This window comes from Geospiza fortis, unplaced genomic scaffold (assembly GCF_000277835.1).
Source record: "Geospiza fortis unplaced genomic scaffold, GeoFor_1.0 scaffold7, whole genome shotgun sequence".
Classification (NCBI taxonomy): Eukaryota; Metazoa; Chordata; class Aves; order Passeriformes; family Thraupidae; genus Geospiza; species Geospiza fortis.
In genome coordinates this window covers 3,336,341-3,356,259 of record NW_005054344.1, presented here as the reverse complement: position 1 = coordinate 3,356,259, position 19,919 = coordinate 3,336,341, and the positions used below count along the sequence as shown (strand labels likewise).

At 37.2% G+C, this 19,919-nt stretch overlaps 1 protein-coding gene across 1 annotated transcript in view; it reads right to left on the bottom strand.

Annotated features, from left to right (window-relative positions):
- Positions 1-19,919, bottom strand: part of SLC26A7 (solute carrier family 26 member 7) — a 64,560-nt gene that overhangs the window by 42,991 nt on the left and 1,650 nt on the right. The window contains exons 2-3 of the mRNA XM_005422888.2: positions 8,233-8,343; positions 5,034-5,206 (exon numbers count right to left, since the gene is read on the bottom strand). Of these exons, the coding sequence (XP_005422945.2) occupies positions 5,034-5,206; positions 8,233-8,343 (284 nt within the window). The remainder of the gene's footprint in view (positions 1-5,033; positions 5,207-8,232; positions 8,344-19,919) is intronic.

Here is a 19,919-nt window from a genome sequence, read left to right as displayed (position 1 = left end):
CTTTATTTTCTGGTATATTTTATGATTTCTTTTTGTCCCTGATGCAGACAAACTACAGAGAAAAGTGCCACTAAAGTGCTGGAACAGCAACAACAACAACAACAAAAAGCAAATATTTTTTTCCTTTTATTATTTATCATAATACTGAGATTTTCTTAACCTGTAAAAGAAAAAAAAATTAATTTATTTTAGAATTGTATCTAGAATTTTTAATTTTTAAGAACTTAGTTCCTAGAGGATAAAAGCAGATTTCAGGGAAAGAATATGTACACTATAAAAGTGGTTTGAAAGGCACTTGGCTATTGTTTATTTGCAAAAAAAAAGTTCATTAAGAAGTAACTTTCTTGAGATGAATTTTGCTTTCACCAAGTATAAATTCTTGAATAAATTCATGTTAATAAAATCAAGACCTTTCAGAGAAAAGAAAAAGCAATATAAGATAAAGTGAGGGAAAGCAGCCTTGAGTTAATGCGCAGTAAAGGAGAAAAGATCACAGAAAAAATTATACAATGAAGTGATTAGACAGAAGTGGGGGAAGGTGTGATTCCCAAAAAAAAATTGGAAAAAATAAGTAAATTTCAAAATGGAAGAAAGACAGTACAAAGGGAACCTTTTTTGCAGCTGTGTTTACTGCTCCATAATTTTACTCTGACAAGTAGAAGAGAATGGGAATTTAGCCAGGAGAAGAAAAATGAGCAATTGCAAAAAGCAAAGCCCTCTGTGTTCATTATTCAGAACCTTTGGTTCTTGTCCACTTTCAATACTTTCTTCCCATGACAACATGCTCAGTCTGTTATTATTATTATTAGAATTCCATTCAACATGTAGTCAATTTAACTCCATGGCCAGTAAAAATTTTTATCACTTAACAGCTCTTCAGAAATCACTAATGTCGAACTTTCTGTCCCCAGAAATTGGAAGACTGACATCGTGTTGCCTGCTGCACAGATTCAGCTTTGGAGAGTGAATTTTAAACCCTTCAAAACTCCACTGTTCTGCAAGGGGTTTTCCAGTGTTACAGCAGACAAAGTGGTCGGGCCCTTTCTGATCATTTGCTGCATGGGCTGGGTAGATGAGGCCAGACATCTCTTGGAGCACAGGCTGTGAGCCTCTCCTTTAGTACATTATATTGGTTATCTCACAATCCATGGGAGCAAAAGTGAAGACTTCAGTGGACCCTCTGGAGACAACAGTCAGACACAGGTCAACTCAGCTGAGTTGCCAATTGAAAATACCCATGGCCTCCTTCAATAGATATCTGACTGGTAGACCACTAGCTTTTGGTTCTTTGAGCTGCAGCTCCTATGTTCATTCTGGGTGTCTTGAGAGTGTCTGGTAGCTTCTGATGGTGTGCACAGTGAGATTTCCTCATTTCAGGACCTGAAAAAGTCTTTTCTATGGTCTTTCTGTACTAACACATAGGATGCTCTACCATAATTGTGATAATCAGAACTCCCTTTTGAAAACTTGTAGTTTTCAAAATACAGACTAAGAGGCTGCAATAAGGTATTTCCACTGTAAAAGAAAATTAAATTTTTCCCTGATTGTCGCTGTATAATAGACTCATGTTTTTTACTTTATGCAGAGCTATGGGTAACAGAATACTGCAGCATCATTTTTCTCACAGGGTAATAGAGATTTGGACAAGAATATTGCCTTACAAAAATGCCCTTCATATTCAAATGTACTCCTTTTTTATTAAGCAAATTGATAATAGACTGTGTAAATTTGTTCTCCTGAAAACCAGAAATACTTTTTATATAAAACACTGTATATCAGCAACTAATTACATGTTACTTTTTAAAATAGTGTAGATGAAAAACTTGCTAATAAAAATGTTACAAGACTGGAATGCAATAAGCAGCTATTTCTTCTCTACAGAAGAATAGCCCAAATGAGGCCGATAACACTGTGGTCTTAGGAGAATTCAGGTTTTTTTCCTAGGATATTTTTTCCTCAGTTTGATCTTCAAGGAGGTTTCCTCTATTTATTCAGCAAATCTTAATCTTGAATTTCATTGTAGTATGCTGAGATTATTTTAGAGGCACATATATTTATGCAAGCATTCTTGCACATATATTAATAGGGAAAAAAATCTTACCCAAAAGCTCTTTTGAGGATTTTTTTAATGTTATAAAGGCAGCATCCAATTTTAATTACAAAATTACTCCATAGATGTCTGCTATGTTCCATCACTTTCTCTCCCCATCAATACCTCCAAAGTATTTGACATTAAGGAAGATTTCTGTTAGTTTGATTTGTTTTCCATGCCCTGTTTATTTTTATAGAGTAGCAGCTACACAAACATAAAAAAACTTCATATGCCTTCCATTCTGCTTTTTAAAATGAAGTAATGAATGCCTTATATTAAATGGGTTTGGTAATTGCAGTTTTTTATTTTATGTTTACTTATTTTCTATTTTAATACTATTTAAACTTCATCAGAATGCCTCTTAATATAAATATTCTTTCTCTTTTATGAACACTTCCTCAAACATTAGATTTCAGAAGTAGTTCAGGACCCTGAAATTTATTACTTTGAGAAAAACTTAAGCAGCTAAGCTCCTAATTTGAATTGTGAAAATCTCTACCTATCCTTGTCTTATGATAAGAAAATAGTGCTAATTTATTTAATGTCTAGATGACACTGAAATTCACAGAGCCTGCTCAGAATTTGCCTCAGACACAAATGCACAGTTGTGGTCTGCAATAAACACAAGCTAGCCATCAGCAGTTCATCTCAAAAACATCTCCCCCTTCCCCATTACTCATTATTTCCTCCAATGCCTTTCCTCCATTACTCATTATTTTTTATGTTTTCCCTCTTATTTTAACATTATTTGCTGATTGGAGTACTTAGCCAGGCTACTGGAAAAATAACATCGAATTGCTTTTTAGGCCAAGGGTGTACAGCTCTTTACCTACTCTTTCCAAGAAGGAAACAGCTGTTTTGGCAAGGACTTTTCATCCTTTGTCTGGAAGATGCCCAAGGTAGGGATTAGTCACAGCATCTGTTGTTTTTGTGCAATTAGTGGCTGATTAGAGAATTGCATTTAGACTGTTTTTCAGAAGAATTAAAGTCTTATAGTAGATAACATAACCCATGTCTGCTCCCTTCCCAGAGCAACACCATCCCAGATATCAGCTACACAGAAAATCCAACTTTTTGTATTGCAGGATGCCTTCAATGAAAAGCTGTTGCCTCAAAATGCATCAAACTATTCATCTTGTCCCAGAACACATATTAATTTCAGGCTACTAGTTAATTTCCAATCTAATCTGATAAATAGAAGAAGGTGATTGATTCAGCTACCCATTAAGGGCAAGATGTGCCCAGTCACCTTATCTGGGGCTTGTAGCAACTGTTAGCTGGGAGACAGGAATCTTGATGAGAGACATAGATTCCCACACTTAACAGCACCTGAGAAGATGCCAAAGTTTAATCTCAGCCTTGATCAGGACTTTCACCTGCATATTGCAATATTAGCAGCTTCAAGGCACTTCTTTAGAAAATAAGTGTTTTACTCTGGCCTCCAACCATTAAACTCACATAAAGGATGGGTGGCAGCATGGCAAGCACCAGCTGTGTTATATGACTCTAATGCAAGTGACATTATTGACCTGGGAGAGGAGCCCATGGATGTGGCACAGTTCCCTGCCAGAACTGCTCTGAAGATGCAGAGAGGATTTACAAGTTCTTCCCATTCCAGTCGGGATTAAAGAGGACACAGGCTGAGATAAATTAGCTGGTGCAGTGGAAAGCATATGAAAAAGCAGAACTTTTCAGGATGAAGGAGTAAGAGGTCTAGAGGACTCACACACCTAACGGGATTCTGCAGCCACCAAGCAAAATAATTTCTGCATTGGATTTTGAAGTTACATCAAATGAATGCAAGCACCAACTTCCCACATAAGGCACTGTGGCCTCTCTGGGGATGATGCAGGAGATTTCCAAGCTGTGGGCACAGGACTCCTGCATTAAGAGCTTCATTCATGCTCTGCTGTTGCCAGCACCCTGCATAAGATGCAGTGCTGGGCTGCACATTGGTACAGCACATGCAGGCACAGCCAGGCACAATCTGCATCAGCTCTGCTTTCTGTGTTGTCTGTAGGCTGTTCCTCATGCTCCTACCCCAAGTCATAATCCAATAAAAGAATTCTCATCATAAGTCAATAAAAGAATTATAAGAACACAACAGAAATAACAATGCTTCTGATATTTCCTACTGACTAACATGAGTACACACCCCAGTTCCTGCCAAGCACGTAGGCTACTGAAGATCTCATTCTGGACCCCTTTGCTCATCCTCTGCACGGGAGAGGGATCCAAAGCACCAGGTGGAGGGGTCTGGGTTTGTTTCAGGAGCCCAGCTACCTAGGAGGTGTTGCAATGTCACATGCTGGCACGTTACTTCTATTTTAATATTTACAAGGAAAGAGGGAAGCCTTCATTGAAAACCTAAGCAACTGGCAATGGATGAAGAAACTTGGCCCCTTTAGCCAGAATAGGAAAAAAGAAGAAATTTAAAAGACCTCTGATCATTTAAATAAACTTTAGAGAATCATTTGAAGACATATGTTTTACTATTTCACTTTAATGATGGGTGTTTGAACTCTAAAGAGAATTTAAAATTTTCCCTACTGTTTTTAATTATTGGATATTGTATAGTATTGCTTTTCAAGCCAAGGGCAACAGAAAGCCTCAGAAATATGTCAGTGCTTACCAGGAGCTGATTCATGTTTGTTTCTGAAGAAGGAAAAGGGACACCCACTGCAAGTGAGTGTTATGGTAAAGCTGACTGAAGGTGGTTTTGCTTCATATTGTAAAACACTGAGAGAATGTATACAGATAATTACTGCATCTCAACAAAGGAATAGCAAATTCTTAAAGTGCATTAATTTCATCATTTGTGACCATTAAAGCAGATGTTTTCATTAGCTTTTCTCAGAGAAGTATAAAAACTATTATAAATGTCATAGCTGTAACAAAGGCAGTACATCAGTAGCATACAGAAAATGGGATCACCACCAACCTGAATGATTCCACCTAGAAATGAAACTGCTGCTGCAACTCCAATCCTCTGCATTTCAAATTCTGACAAACCCAATATTCCTGAATTATTGTTTGCTGTGAAATTAGTTCTGGCTGAAGGAACAAGACGTTCAACTGCGTTGGCAGATATTAAGGAAGTTAAAGCAAAAGTTCCTGTAAAAAAAGCCACACATTAGTCACCAATAATTGTATATCTGTCTGTATTCAACACTCATGGTCTCTTTTTCAAAATGGCCATTATAAGTAAAAGTGGCATTTTTTACATTCCTGTCATCATAAGAACAATTTTAAGGTAATTTTTCCATGTAACACACATTTCTTCTCATAAAATACCATTTATACAGGCAAATTAAATGAAAATCCTTTTTTTTTAGAACATTTGTTAAGACAGGTTTACAAAAGACATTCAAATACAACAATTTTAAATTATTTCAAGTTATCAGAAATGCTTTTAACTCACCCTGGATGTGATCAAGCAGCTATTTGTCTGACAATCCCAAGTGTTCACCATTCAAATGTCTAGGGCAATTAATTCACACTATATATATAGTACTTAGCCCATTAAATAGTACCTAGCACTCTAATAAATGGAGGCAAATTATGAGAAAAACTTTTATTTGCTGAAAGAGATAAAGCACATTTAATGACACAAAGATAAATGAGGATGACAATTCAACATTAAAAGACACAAAACTGCAGAGCTATTAGAGAACAGGAATATCATGCTATGTCAGACCAATGGCCCATCTTGCCCAGTACTCTGCCTCCAGCTGTCATAGTCAGCTGTGTTACCTGGGAAAAGCACACAAGCCTGGCAATTTTCTGTGGGCCATTGCTCTTATTGCCAGCATCCGTAGCTGTTGTGTTAGTGAAGTATTTCCTGAGCTGGCTTTTTTTGATTTTGTTTGTGGACTAGCATTCACGAATTTGTCAAAGGTTTGTCTGAACCTGCCTGTAATTTCTCCTTTTGCAATGTCATCTGAGAGCAAGTTGCTGAAGTTCAGCATCTGCTGCACTGTTTTCTTTAATCTATACTTTAAAAGTCTTTTAAAACAATTTCTCTCTGAACTCACCTTTTTTCTACTGCTGCAGGACCTGGTGTACACAGTCCTGCCCTCACCTTGGCCTTCCCAGAATAAAGCTCACAGCATGAATTCCTCAGGAACCCACCAGGGATACCACCCCCCTGAAAAGTGGCCATGAGGTCCAGCCTTTTGCTCCATATCTTTCAACCTGCTAATAATTAATAAAAGGACTTTTCTTCTATCACAAGGACAACTTAGTTTCTTTAGTAACCTTTGGTGTGGAACCTTATCAGTAGCTGTTTGACCATTCTGATATCTTATATTCAAAGTATATCCCTTCTGCATGCACTTGTTGACATTCATACAGTAGTCTAGATGGTAGTGAGGTAGGATTTTCCTTTACAGAAGTCACATTAACTCCTCTCCAACAGGGTCTGATTATACACAGCTTTTTTTGCCCCATCCCTGGAATTGTTCGAGGCCAGGTTGGGTGGGGCTCTGAGCAACTTGGCCTAGTGGAAGGTGCCCCTGACCATGGCAGAGGGGTTGGAACTAGAAGACCTTTAAGATTCTTTCCAAGCCTGGCCATTCTATTGTTATAAGTTGTTTGCATAAAATTAAATTTGAAAACGCTTACATGAAATTCTATCTTAAATCAAAGACGTGTATGTGTTGTTTATGGCAGATAAAACTGTCTCAGAGGATGGTTCAAAATCAATTATGTTAATAAAAGTCAAGAAAAGCTGTATGTGTTTGTTGCTCAGGTGAGAAATCTCTTCAAGTAGATCAGCCTTTTCAAAGAAGAGGCATTTCAAGAGAATAAAAGTTAACTGAACAGGGCCATTGATGGATTTTCCATTTCATACTAATATAACTGCCTTCACTAACAAAGAACACTTTTACAACCTGTGTACATATGGAGAGCATCACAGATCTTACAGAAAATTCTGGTAAGTGAAGAGGTTGTCTCCAAAGCCCATAAGGAATTAAGGAGCAGCTGAGGCAGGCAGTGTGGCTCCTATACACTCAGTTACACACCACGATGCCTTAACTAAGGCTGGGGGAACAAGTGCATGAGACCTTCCTTCTGAAAAGATCAACAATATATGTTACTCAAATCTATTAATTTAAAAAATCCCATGTGTGCAAGAAAAGTCTTTTGTTGCCTTTTTTTTCATTGAAATTAAATTTTGAAATAGAATTATGAATGGAAAGAGTTTCCACACCAAGGACCATGCAGAAATCTGCAGACATGAACTCAGCAAGGCATTCTCTGAACACTATTCCCTCCCAAGGATAAAACATCAGACTTAACAGCATACTTACCTATTGTATCAACTGTTTTCATTACTAGAATTTATGGCAGCCAGATGCTTACTTATCTTTCCTACATATGATGGATTCTTGTCTTCCTAATAATCATACAACAACAAACTTCTGACAATACACTTCTAAATTTTTTTTGTTTTGAAACAGCTTTTTAATAGAGGCTATAGTTTTAATCTATCTGTATTCAAGAGTAAAATTTATTTTCCAGACTCTAAATTTCCACCTTTTCTTGGAATGCTTTAACATGAGTTGAATACAGTCATTACAACATTATGATACTAACACATCTACAGATCCATTTTGCCCAGCTGCTCTGCAAGAGGATAAGGGTCCTTATTGGGAGAGTCTCTAGCTTTAATACAGTAGCAGGTAATGGGCTCAGAAGGTAATTTTTGTTTTTCTTCTCCTGAGAAATGCAGGATTTGTGTTTCAGACAGAGAAGTAATGTGTGTTTTCTGTGGTTTAAGAGTCAATCGAACTTTTTCATTTCCATTTACATACATCTTGTCGGCAGAGCCCTATGTTGAACTCTTAGCCTGAAGCAGATTTCTAAAGCAAAGTTAAAATACAAAAACTCTTACTAAATTACATTTACAAAGGAAGTGTCAGTGCAATATTAAATTATAATGGCAGGAGTAACTCCAGTATATTCTTAATGAAGCTCTTTAAAGTAGTTAAACTGACAAAAAATAGTTGTAAAGAGAAGCACAAAAACATCTTATTTCTGTTTAATGATATTTTTCCTTCCATTGACCTTTAAACAAAAATAAATTTCAGTATCCGGTTCTTTATTTTTGAAAACGACTTTAGCAAACATACACTTACCTGTTGCAACGTGACGTCCCATTCCAAATATGGCATAAATTATGACAGGGAAAAAAGATCCATATAAACCAAAAACTGGATGGACTGAAGACAGAACAGCAAAGGCCAGCCCTGTAGAAAATTAAAGAGAATTACTTCACTGTATGAAGATAAAACTGTTCTGTTTGCTTTGTTGTTTTTTATTTTTATGAGGAAATGTCTACAGTTTAATTAAGAGCAGGAAAAAACTCACCTTCCTTTATTAAAACCTAGAGTCTAAGTGAACTACTGTACAATAAGGATCAGAAATAACTGTGGAAGGTTTTTCATTTCATCATCCAAATCCATATATCCCACCATGTTTCCAAGTTGTCTCCATTAGTGGTTCCAAGCCTCTTTTAATAGCCAGGCCTCACAGGAGGAGGCAGCAATGTTTCACCCCCACCCTCACAAACGTGGGTTTGAGACTGCCAGGCGGTCTCCAGGCTGTGGGATGGTTGTTTTTTACAAATATTTCAAAACCTGTAATTTTGGTTTGGATAGAGCCCCTTCAGTCTGCTTTCTTCTAATTTCTTAAAAACTATTCCAGAGTTCATCTTCTTTAGATGCCTGGGGTTTATAAGCCTTTAGACATTAACATTTCTTCCATCATGTAAAGCTGTCAGTTCAGAAGCAGAAAGTATTTGACTTTCATGTTGAGATGGAGAACAAACGGAATTGGTTCAGGTCTAACTTTATAGACTTACTAATTACCTTCATTGCTTAGCTACAGAGGACAGCATCCCTCCTTTTCTTAGAAAGTCTTGGACAGGAACTCATCTTTCAATAGAACATTCCTGCAAAGCAGCAGATTTGGTTGCTTTTCAACTTGAGATACCTAAGACAGCAAGTCAGACTGCACTGGCCTCTTGCAAGTCATCAGAAGACTCCCCAGACTCGCTCCAGATCAGCAGGCTCCACAGCCATTTCACAGCTCTTACTTCTGGAAACTAAGAGCAGGAGAACCTGGCTTGCACAGTTGCTCCATAAATTTTGGTGAATACCTCATCACGCAGTCTGGAAGAAAGGACTGGCCTGTGTACCACACAAGATGCTTTTCTCAAATCCACCTTCAACCTGAGTGCACTCACCAGCCCAGGGCAGAGGTGCCAGCACTGGGAGAATGAGCACGTGTGGTGTGTGACAGAGGAGATTCAGATCTGTGCAATGGAGTTACCTTCTGTGTACATGTGAAATCCCCAAAGAAAAACTAAACCTGTAGGATTCATTGTTCTCACTGAGCGTTCCTAACTGCTCCAGAAAGCATTCTCTGCCTGAAATGTTGGTGTTATGGGGCTTTGATAATATGGAGCATGCCAAAGAGTGTCTTTGTTTATGGGTTTTCAGAGGCAATTCTGAACATTTTTATTCAAAATCTCCTTCTTACATTTTCATTTGAGTCTGTAACAAAGCACACGTGGTGGTGGCGGGGGAGGCAAGAAAATACAAAAAGGTCAGAAATGTCAAGTTCTCAGTGAAGCAGTTCATCTGTTCTTATAAAAACCTCACAGTGAAGATTTTGCTGAAGTGAATCCTACATGGATCATTTTCATCTACATTGTGCTCAGCAAAGCAGCACTATCAATTATGACTTGGAGAAGAGATATTTTTAAATCTGTTTAGTTTTAAACTTCTTTCAAACAGAAATGGACTTGGTTGCTCTTCAGCCTTATAATGAGTGCATCTACTGATAGTCAATTCTGTATTTTTCTCTTAGCACAGCAGTATCATAAGCCAAAAAGCTCTTTCAAATTGTAGTGTAATGTCCATGTTCACATTATCAATAGAGGTAAAAGAAGATTCTGAACCAAGAGCAACACAGAAGGGTGTGCCTGAGGAGAATAAAAACAGCACAGGAGAGAACTACGCGACCCAATCCAGATAAAATTGAGCATGGAGGAAGGGGGGAAATAGAGAATAGGAGAAAGAAATTTTTATCTTGCTTAACACTGGGAAGCTCTCCCATTTTAACAATTTTGAACATGAACAAAACCAAACAGAAAGAGAAAATTTGGAATTAATTTACTAGTTGAATACTACTCACACGCATATTCCAGCCTTGCAACAAAGCATTATGCTAGGCTAATTATTTGACTCTCCAAAAAGTGAAGGAATCAGAAAAATCAGTATAATTTCAGTCTCATTTAAATTATAACAACATAATTGAAATGGAGTAACCTGTCTGTGTTCTTCCCAAGCATAAAGGAATACACAAGCTTCAGTACTGAATGTTGAGCCAGATGTGTACTTTAGAAGGTTTTGGGGAAGAGCCTGTTGATCCTGGTTGTGGTTATAAATCCAGATTATCTGCTGCTGATAAATATCACTTGTTTACAGGCAGATAATCTGAGCTTAAATTTGGCCCTTGTTTTCCTCCATTTCATGCCTGGACTTTTCACATTTTGTATTAAGTTTCTAGAAGCAATTTGTCATCCTTTTTCATGCTGAGGTTGTGGCAATCAGGCCAGAGCTAAAACTACCAGCCTTTGACTTGAGTCCTGGCACTGTTTGTTAGGTTTTTACTCCCATTACTGAAGCATGTGCAGCACTTACTGCAGTGTGTATGAGCAGAGGGGCATTATAAAATAGAATCAATAAAGACTTCAGGTTTTCTTATTAGGCATAAAATGCCCTAAAGGTTCAAATACTTTTCAAGATGTAATCATTAGTATATTTAAGCTTATTTAATTAATTTTCATATTAAACTGCACTGCAATGCATTCTGTTTGCTCAAGAACTTACCTGTCAAAAGACAGGAAACATTATTTTCTTTTTTTTCATTCCATAGAGTAATACTTAAAGAAAATAGATCATAAAGTAAGGATCTCCCATAATCTTCACTGGTAATATGGAGAAGCCCCCATGGCAGTGACATTAAGGTTTTCATATAAGAATATAAATTCCATGAAAAGAAATGCAAACAAATTTTGAACAGTAAGTTTGGATACAGTACATTAATATTGTTTGTTTTAACTACCTCCTTATCATAAGATAACATTGTGGGACACGCTTTCACTGAAAACCATGACCTGTGACTAGCACCAGGTGCTTTACAGTCCTCTGGCACATCAGGCTGAAAAGCAAGAGATGTTTAACACTCGGTGTCAATGAAAGCAACTGCAAAATAACAAACTCGATAAAAAGAAACAAGGCCATCTCCTGCCACAGGAGAAAGGTCTCAGTTTGAATTGGAAGTTTCTGCTAATTAGATTAGTGGCAAAACTAAGCAATAAAAGAATATTTTCCATAGGAAGAGCTATGAATCACTAGAGTATAGTTAACTAGTTAACAGTTCTCTGCATCTGGAAATATGCTCATGATACTTACATCTGTCCTGAGGAAAACTCTACCATGTCTTTTGGAAATATTAGGTGCAAAGCAGAAATTAAATTAAGAAGCAGGAAAAGTATTAAGCCTATAATTAATTTGAGGAGTATCAACATTAGTATTATTTAGTATTTACTGTAAAAAGCTATATCTATTTTAAAAGTTTTTCTGATAGAGCGTATATTCAAATAACTTTCTGTAATTGTAACCTTTCACTCTTAAGTGTGACTATTCTAAGACAGTCAGACCCCAGGTTTACGGAACCCTAAATGACACTAATTCATCTTATCCCCCTCAAAAATGCTATCTTCAGTTGTGGGCACTCTCTAATGCTTCAGAAAAATATAATTTCTCCATTTCTACTCCATCTTCTCACAAAGCTCTATTATGTAGTAAGAAGGATGTTTTCTGAGGATACCCTAAAATGTAGAACTGACACATATTTAATCAGTCTCCTACCAATACTTCCTGGAGAACTAACAAATCAAACTAACCAATGACTCATATCCCAGGATTTAATTTCTAACTCCAGGATAGCTAACTTCTATTGAAGAAAAAACAAGAAAAGTTTTTCCACCACAGGAAAATAATAATATTATATTTCATAAAAGTTTTCCTACACAAACCTGCGAGTTCTGGTGGGTTCTTTAACAATGGCTTCGAAAAGCTCTTAACACAAAATGATCTTTTGGAAATATCATTAACCTCCAAAAACTGGGCAGCTCAGTGTCAGCTCTCTCAACGCACATTTGCTGGGGCTGCACAAGTGGATTGTGCCTTCCATCTCACTTATTTAGTGACAAAGTACCAAGAGCTTAAAATCATTCCTGTCATTCAAAGCCTGCGGCAAATGAAGAATGTAAAGACAAAATGGAAGGACAGGCCCTCAAAAATTAACCATAAATCTTTCAGAGACTACACAACGTTGATTTGGCAACCCCCCTCTTTTTTTGAAGGCTCCTTCAGTGCAGCTCCTTCCCATGCAGCTGTCTCCTTCAGCCTGGTGAGAGTGAAGCACCACAGCTGTGTTAGCCCTAGTACCTGAACTCACAGTATTTCACATTCTGAAATGCAGCTCTCCCAATGTACCATCTGACAAGCACATCAAAGGTGGATTTGAGAAAACACTGTGCTATTCTGCCACTTTACAGATCTCCAGATACTGACATTTGTATCTTAATGTTCAAAAGGAAAATATGCAAACATTATATAAAAGAAATAAGGGGGTGGCATGATTTCTCTGTTCAAGACAGCTTGACCCTTCTGTATGTAATAGATATGTACAAAACAGAGCATTAAAAAATTCCTCGTGTTTTCTTTTCTTTCAATAGAGCTCCTCAAAAAAAGCTATCAGTCTTGATAGACAATCTGAAATGTTAAGATCCCTTAAGGATAAATTTGACGCCATATCTGAACACCCAAAGATTTTATAAACTGTTTCATGGGGAGCTCTATGATCCACTAGCCAGCCATGATACCGGAAGAATTCAGCCATCTCCAGAAACAAAGAAGGATTTGAAAGTGGATTATAGGTAAAAATCTCTGTATTTCAGTAAGAATAAACAGAGAATGAAGCCTTCAGAAGTTTCTGGCAAGAAGGTAACTATGAGGTAATCTTCTGAGAACCATCAATGCTGTGGAGAAACAAAAGCCTGTCATGAGTGATTACAGGCCTTAATCCAGATGAGCAGGACTTGCTGAAATCCATGGAAAGGGCATCCATTTTGGCAAATCAGGGGCCAAGGATCTGAACACTATCAGTTTTCTGATCTGGAAGATTATGTATGGTATCATTTCTTCCTTCAAGGATCGATGTTTCCTGGGTTGCTCAGTCTCTGTCCATGGTGCTCAGGCACCCCAAAGCCCAGGGACCCACACAGCTCATCTGGGCATGCAGTGTGTGCACACCAGAGTGCACCTGGACAGGAGGCCCCAGGGGAGTCAGAGGTCGTCCAGAAGCTGAATTCACATTTCCAGCAGTCTGTTAGACAGGACCGCATTAGCACATGTGTAACTTGGAAGAATTTTTATAGACATTAGAAAGAAAATATTGCATGCACAGCAGCCTAAGTGCTTTGCTGCTCCAGTGGAGAGTTGTAAAGTGTGAAACATTGTCCCGCATTTTCTCACTAACGTGTTAAATTTCATATTCTGCTTACATCATTATTCTTTGAATGAGAGAACTATTACAGAGTTCAACTGGACACTCTTCCAGAAACCATGAACTACACGGATTCTCCAATGCAGTCTGTAGGAGGTTTTTCTGGCTCTGTTTCCAAATGTGCCTATTCTATTTCATCTACACATATTATTTGTAAGCCAGATGTATATTTACAAGGCAGCTTTACCCCTTCATAAAATTATTAGCTCCAGTTAGTCAGCTTAGAGTATATTTATGCCTACATTTATGATCAGAGCCTGAAATAAACCCCTGGCAACTATCACTCTTGAGAAGACACAGCTGGGGCTCCTCTATGAAAAGCTAAGAAAAAAAAAAATTATATAAGTTCTTGGCATCATGCCTTCCAAAACACTGGGCACCAGTTCTGGAATGCAGGAAGGCAGTATAGTTAATTTTTTTTAATGTCAGGGTCTCCAGCCAGTGTTAAGCAATTAGTTGTTCAGCAATAAATCCAGCTCCAGATTAAATTAAGTTTAATTAAAACACACAAACCACACCAAGACTCGGGGAGTTATTATTGGGCTTGAAGAACGAAAAAGAAAAGAAGTTGGCAGAAATAACAATACTGATTTCATCAGATGCCATCTACATATTTAACTTCTAGAGGAAATATGTCTCAAGGGCCCTCCACCCTCCAAAAAAACAGCCCACCAAAATCCACTTGAGCCAAAGCATTTCTTGTTCATGATAGGTCACAGGAAAGGCAGCAAATGTATAATACTATATATAAATTCTACATTAAGCATATCCCTGTAATAGCTGCTTCCAAAAAAAAAATATTATTTTTAAACTACAAACACTGACATCATTGCAATCTGGTAAGTTTGAAAGTCCAAATCTTACACCCTCATGCTTCCAGTGGGCAGCTATTGAGTACATAATATAACATACAGAAAAATATTTATTTCAAAAGAAACAGAAAAATGTTTAGGATTCCACAAACTTAGGAAGCAAAGACTGAATCAGAAATAGAGTGACAGTGTTTTCATTTTGAAACTCCCACACATTTGTCTTAACTTTTTCATATATATACAGAAGTTCCAAACTTCACCTTTTTTTTTTTTTTTAAGTAGCAGCTCAAAAGAGAGCATAAAATTGTGAAGACCTTCCCTTGTGGTCTGCTCCCCCTTATGACAGCCAAACACAATTGTTTCTAATTTAGCACATCACCTGTGAATGGAATTATGTGATAAGGAGATCCATCTTCTGAACCCAATAATTAAATACAATATTTTTAGAACTACTTCCAATTTTAAATCTAAACAGATTCAAGTTACTTTATTTTCATTTCTCTGTGTGCTACATTTTCATTTCTCTGTGTGCTACATCTTTTCATTTGAATGCCTTTCCTGATAAAGAAAAAACCTTCTAATGTTTTAATTAACCTGTCTGAGCCATTTTTCTCCCAAATATAATCTCTGTTTTTCTGCTCCTTCTCCTAGCCTTTTCTTCTACTGAGATCATCATCTATGAACAGAGGCAACCAAAATGAAACACTGTATTTGTGATAATGGATCAAGAGACAGCACTGCCAGTGGTCATCAGATTCTTTGCACCTCCCAATTCACGCAGCTGCCTTTCTTTTTCCCAAATAGGCTAATTATTTTCCAACACACCATTAAAACCAACTTTAACTGAGAGCAGCAGCAGATTTGTCTTTAGAACCCATACATAAATATGAAGTAAAACCCACCATCTGTCCTAGAGCCTTGAATCAGAATTGCATAGCTGAATCCATCACTCCAGTATCCTTTATTACTGTACGTGGACATGTATTTTCATTATTATTATCATTATTATTATTATTATTATTATTATTACTAAAGAGAATGACAACATCATGGGTTGCATCTGGTCCAGTCCCTCATCTGCAGTACAGACTTGTAACTGAGGTACAACATTATACTCACCACCAATCATAAAATATAATTCCAAATTCAACAACATCATCTAGGGTACGTGTAACCAGATCCATGATGCCACTTACCTTGTTTTTCAGAATCCTGAGATGGCAATTTCCTATCTCAGCCTTCAATCTGGACGTATTTCATTTTCTCTGCTTGATATAAGTTATATATCCATGTGCTTCACCATTTCCTTCATGGAAAAGTCATCATCCTTCAGGAAACTCAGTCAAAATTCTAATTTTGCACTGAGGCTTCCATTCAGACCAAATACTTCAGTAGAAAGTACCATTCCTTTGTTTTGCACTTATTTTTTAAAGGCTGTAAAAGCACTTGTAGGTTTAAGGTTTTTTGGAGGGGTTTAACTCAGTTGCAGTGTTAGACATGTATTTCAGTAGCAAACTACTGAAACCTGAATTCTTTGCACCATAAACTCTCAGTGTAGTATTGCACAAGTAATTTCTCTATTTTGAGCAAAAGCATTTTTGTGTGTCTAATTTCCCTACCCATTAACTTTTCTATTACTGGTAAGTGTAAAGAGCTCTAAATTGTTATAAAGAAAAGTGCATGTTATAAGTATTATCATCACCCAGAAAATTACAAAAAAAAAGAGAATTTAGGTCATATATTTGTGTAAACAGGAGACAGTCTGGTCATTAATAGATTGAAGTTGAAGTTTATAATTATCAAAACCTCAAGAGAGATCTTGGAAGAAGCCTGAGAGAAGGGTTGACATTGTCTGAAGTTAGGTACCTACATTAGGAATTTACATCCAGAAAGAGTAAAACAACTTCAGGTGTTATGCAGAGCACTTAATTTTCACAGAATTTCATGACCAAAATGCTTCAGACACATTTGTGTCCCCTACCTGTATAGAGAACATAAAAAAGTTACATACGCTAAAATATATATTCAAAAAATAAAGTATAGATTCAAGCAGACTAACTTGGGTAATAATTCCTCTGGCAATGAACTCATCTGCATGACAGAAGTTCTCTTTGATAAATTTTTTTTAGATAAACTTGGTCTTAATTCTGTTGCATTCATGGACATTCAGGGAAGCTTACTGATGGGTCATGGTACTAGACATGGTTTCTATATGCCAGTCTTTGTGAGCTGTGTGCATAATTCTGCCCAGGAAAAAACAAACAGCAAAACAAGCAAAAAACAAGCCCCAGACCCCACATTCTACATAGCAAAATACTGAGGAATGACTACCAAAAAATATACACCGCAAAATTTAAATCCTGAGTAAAAAGCTGTTTGTTTGAAAAGACAAGACTGCACAAGAAGGATAGCGAAGTGGATTATTGGTAGATGGATCAAGAGCTAGGTAATGAATAAATAATGTCAGGAAAGATCACCTATGAAAGGCCATGAAAGTAAAGATTAATAATTTGCTTGGTGCAATAAAAGTTACCACTGTGAAAATAAGCTAAGCAGATGCATTCTGAAGAGATATGATGGGACTATAGCACATGTTCAGAAGGCTACAGAAAAAACATGATGACAATTTAATGAGATTTAGCTACATGGAAAGACTGCATCATAATGCATCTTAATTTTATCATGTAAGGAAACCAAGAAAAATTCAGACCCAGGCTGATCAAAGTATTCTTTTATGAGTATGGGTATGAGTCACACAAGAAAACCACAAATAATTCTATTGTGACAGGTCAATGGACGAATTACAGAAAAGAAAACAGTAAGACCTGCCTTTAACCATGAACTGTTAAACATGAACTCTTTATCTGTTTATTACCCACAATGATGTGGATATAATGGTTAAGACACCTAAACTTTGATGTCTGCCTCATCAGTGTCTACACTTGAGCCCATCCCTGTTACACTCAGAGGAAACTTATTAATATAATTAATCAACCTTAACAAAGCAGATGGTTAGATTTAGTCAGATGAATCACGCCTGTGGTGGGTTGATTCTAGCCAGCAGTTAAGTACCCATCCAGCCACTCACTCCTCCTCAAAGGATGCAGGAGAGAATCAGAAAAGCACAAGCGAGAAAGCTTGTCAGTCAAGATAGACAACTTAATAAGTGAATGAAAGAAAAGGAAAAAAAAATTATGTAAATGCAGTCATTCGCCACCTCTCACAAGCATAGAATCACAGAATAAACTAAGTTTGGAAGGGATCTATAAAGATCATTGAGTACAACTCGTGGCCCTGCCCAGGACACCCCCAGAGTCACACCATGTACCTGAGAGCATTGTCCAAATGCTTCTTGAACTCTGTCAGGCTAGTGCTTTGACCAGTTCCCTGGGGAGCCTGTTTCAGTGCTCAGCCACCCAATGGGTGAAAAACCTTTTCTTGATATGCACCCTAAACCCCTCCTGACTTAGTTTCCTCAAGTCCTGTCCCTGGTCACCAGAGAGAATAGATCAGTGCCCGCTTTTCCACCTCCTCTCAAAGCATGTTGAGGTTTTCCCTCAGTCTCCTCTTCTCCAGGCTGAACAAACTAAGTGACCTCAGCTGCTCCTCATTTAGCTTCCCCTCAAGGCCCTTCATCATCCTCCTTACCTTCCTTTGGATGCTGTCTAATAACTTAGTGTTCATTAACTCCCATCAGTTAAGTCTTCATTGACCAGTGAAGAACACAGAAACAGCTTGCTGAGAACCACTTACCTGCACAGCAGAGCCTTTGTTTTATTAGCATGATTTCAATTTGGAAAGGAAAAAGAAGGTTAGGCACTTATGAGACATCTACATGGATCTAGCAGTTGAATTTGTTTGCAAGGATGAGGGATACAGAATTAAATGGAAAGAAGACTCTTCATAGAATGACTGTTGATGGGGTATTAATAAGTTTGAAAGGGAAAGGGAAGAGGACAAGCAATGTTAATCTAACAAGTTAGGGATTTATTTTGTTAATTTAGAGACATATTGCTCTGGTCTATCAATAACAGAGTTTTGAGAAGTTTTTGAGACAAATTGTGTAGTGATTACCACAACATAAAAGCTCAAATTTCTTAACTTCCTATTACAGTGTATAGCAAACTTCAAGACTGCATCATGATGTTCATTTTAAATTTAAAGATTATTTTTTCAACCTTAGGTATCAAAGTAAGAATAAGGATTCTTTGTCAGCATTATTGAATTATACTTGGAGCTAATGTTAAATAGCTGCAACTGGTGAAGCCTGATTTCTTTTACTAGTTTTGACTTGTGGCTGGCTGACTTTGCAGTCTGGGACTGTGCAAGTCCAGCTGGACCTTTGTGCCAATTGGTATATTTGAAAAGGCTTTTTTTTGTTAGAACTTGTAGGGTCTTTTTCCTATGTGATATTTTCATAAAATTTTTAGAAACATAATTATCTTTGACATTTCTTTCTCCATATTCTGTAGAAGTAGATAAAGGACTCTAAAACTAGGGGATACATACAGAGAAATTACAGGTATTGTCTCATAAGGTAAAGATCCCTGAATTTTGGGACTTCTGAATTAATATTTATTTATTATTTTTAGCAGACAATGAAACAACTATAGGACCATTTTCAGAATGACTGCTTGGTTTCAGCAATGACTCTTTCATCACAAATGCCCAGCAGTACATTATGATAATCCCATGCCTTCACTTTCCATCTTGTTACACCCCTCAGTCTCCTTTTCCCCAGCCCAGTTTTGTTGCTTTCACTACAGCACAGTAAGGACAGTGACTTTCATGTTTTCTTCCTTACAATACAAAGGGAAATCAGCAATTTTATCTAAAATTTAGATTACAAGTGGGAACACAAACATATTACACGAGATCAGAGCAGCTGCCAACCTGAATAGTCTGAATATGACCAATGCCAGATGAGTAAGAAACCCCACAGAAGGAAATTGTGAAAAACACAGCTCATTTGCAAGGCCTTTCTTAATTATTCTCAAGCAACTGGACTGCTCTCCACCCTGGAGTTTGCAGCTTTCATCACTCAGAAAACTGTTGTATATGAATACAACTGTACATTTTCCCACATATTTCCATTACTCAGGTTTATTTCCTTATACTTGGATTTGCCTAAACCTGTTGCTGAGGTTGACACTATGCTCAACAAATCAATTATCACCAATTACCTTTTTTTTCCTACTATTATTAGAATTTCTGCCTTGCATTGCATCACAAAATTTCTTGGTTTATCTTGTGGGTGGAAGAAAACAGTCATAATACGACCTCCCAAAATTTGGGGTTTTTTGGCTTTGTGCTATATAACAAATGGAACTTCTTTTCATCCATAAGTCTTCCTGTGAAAATATTAGGAT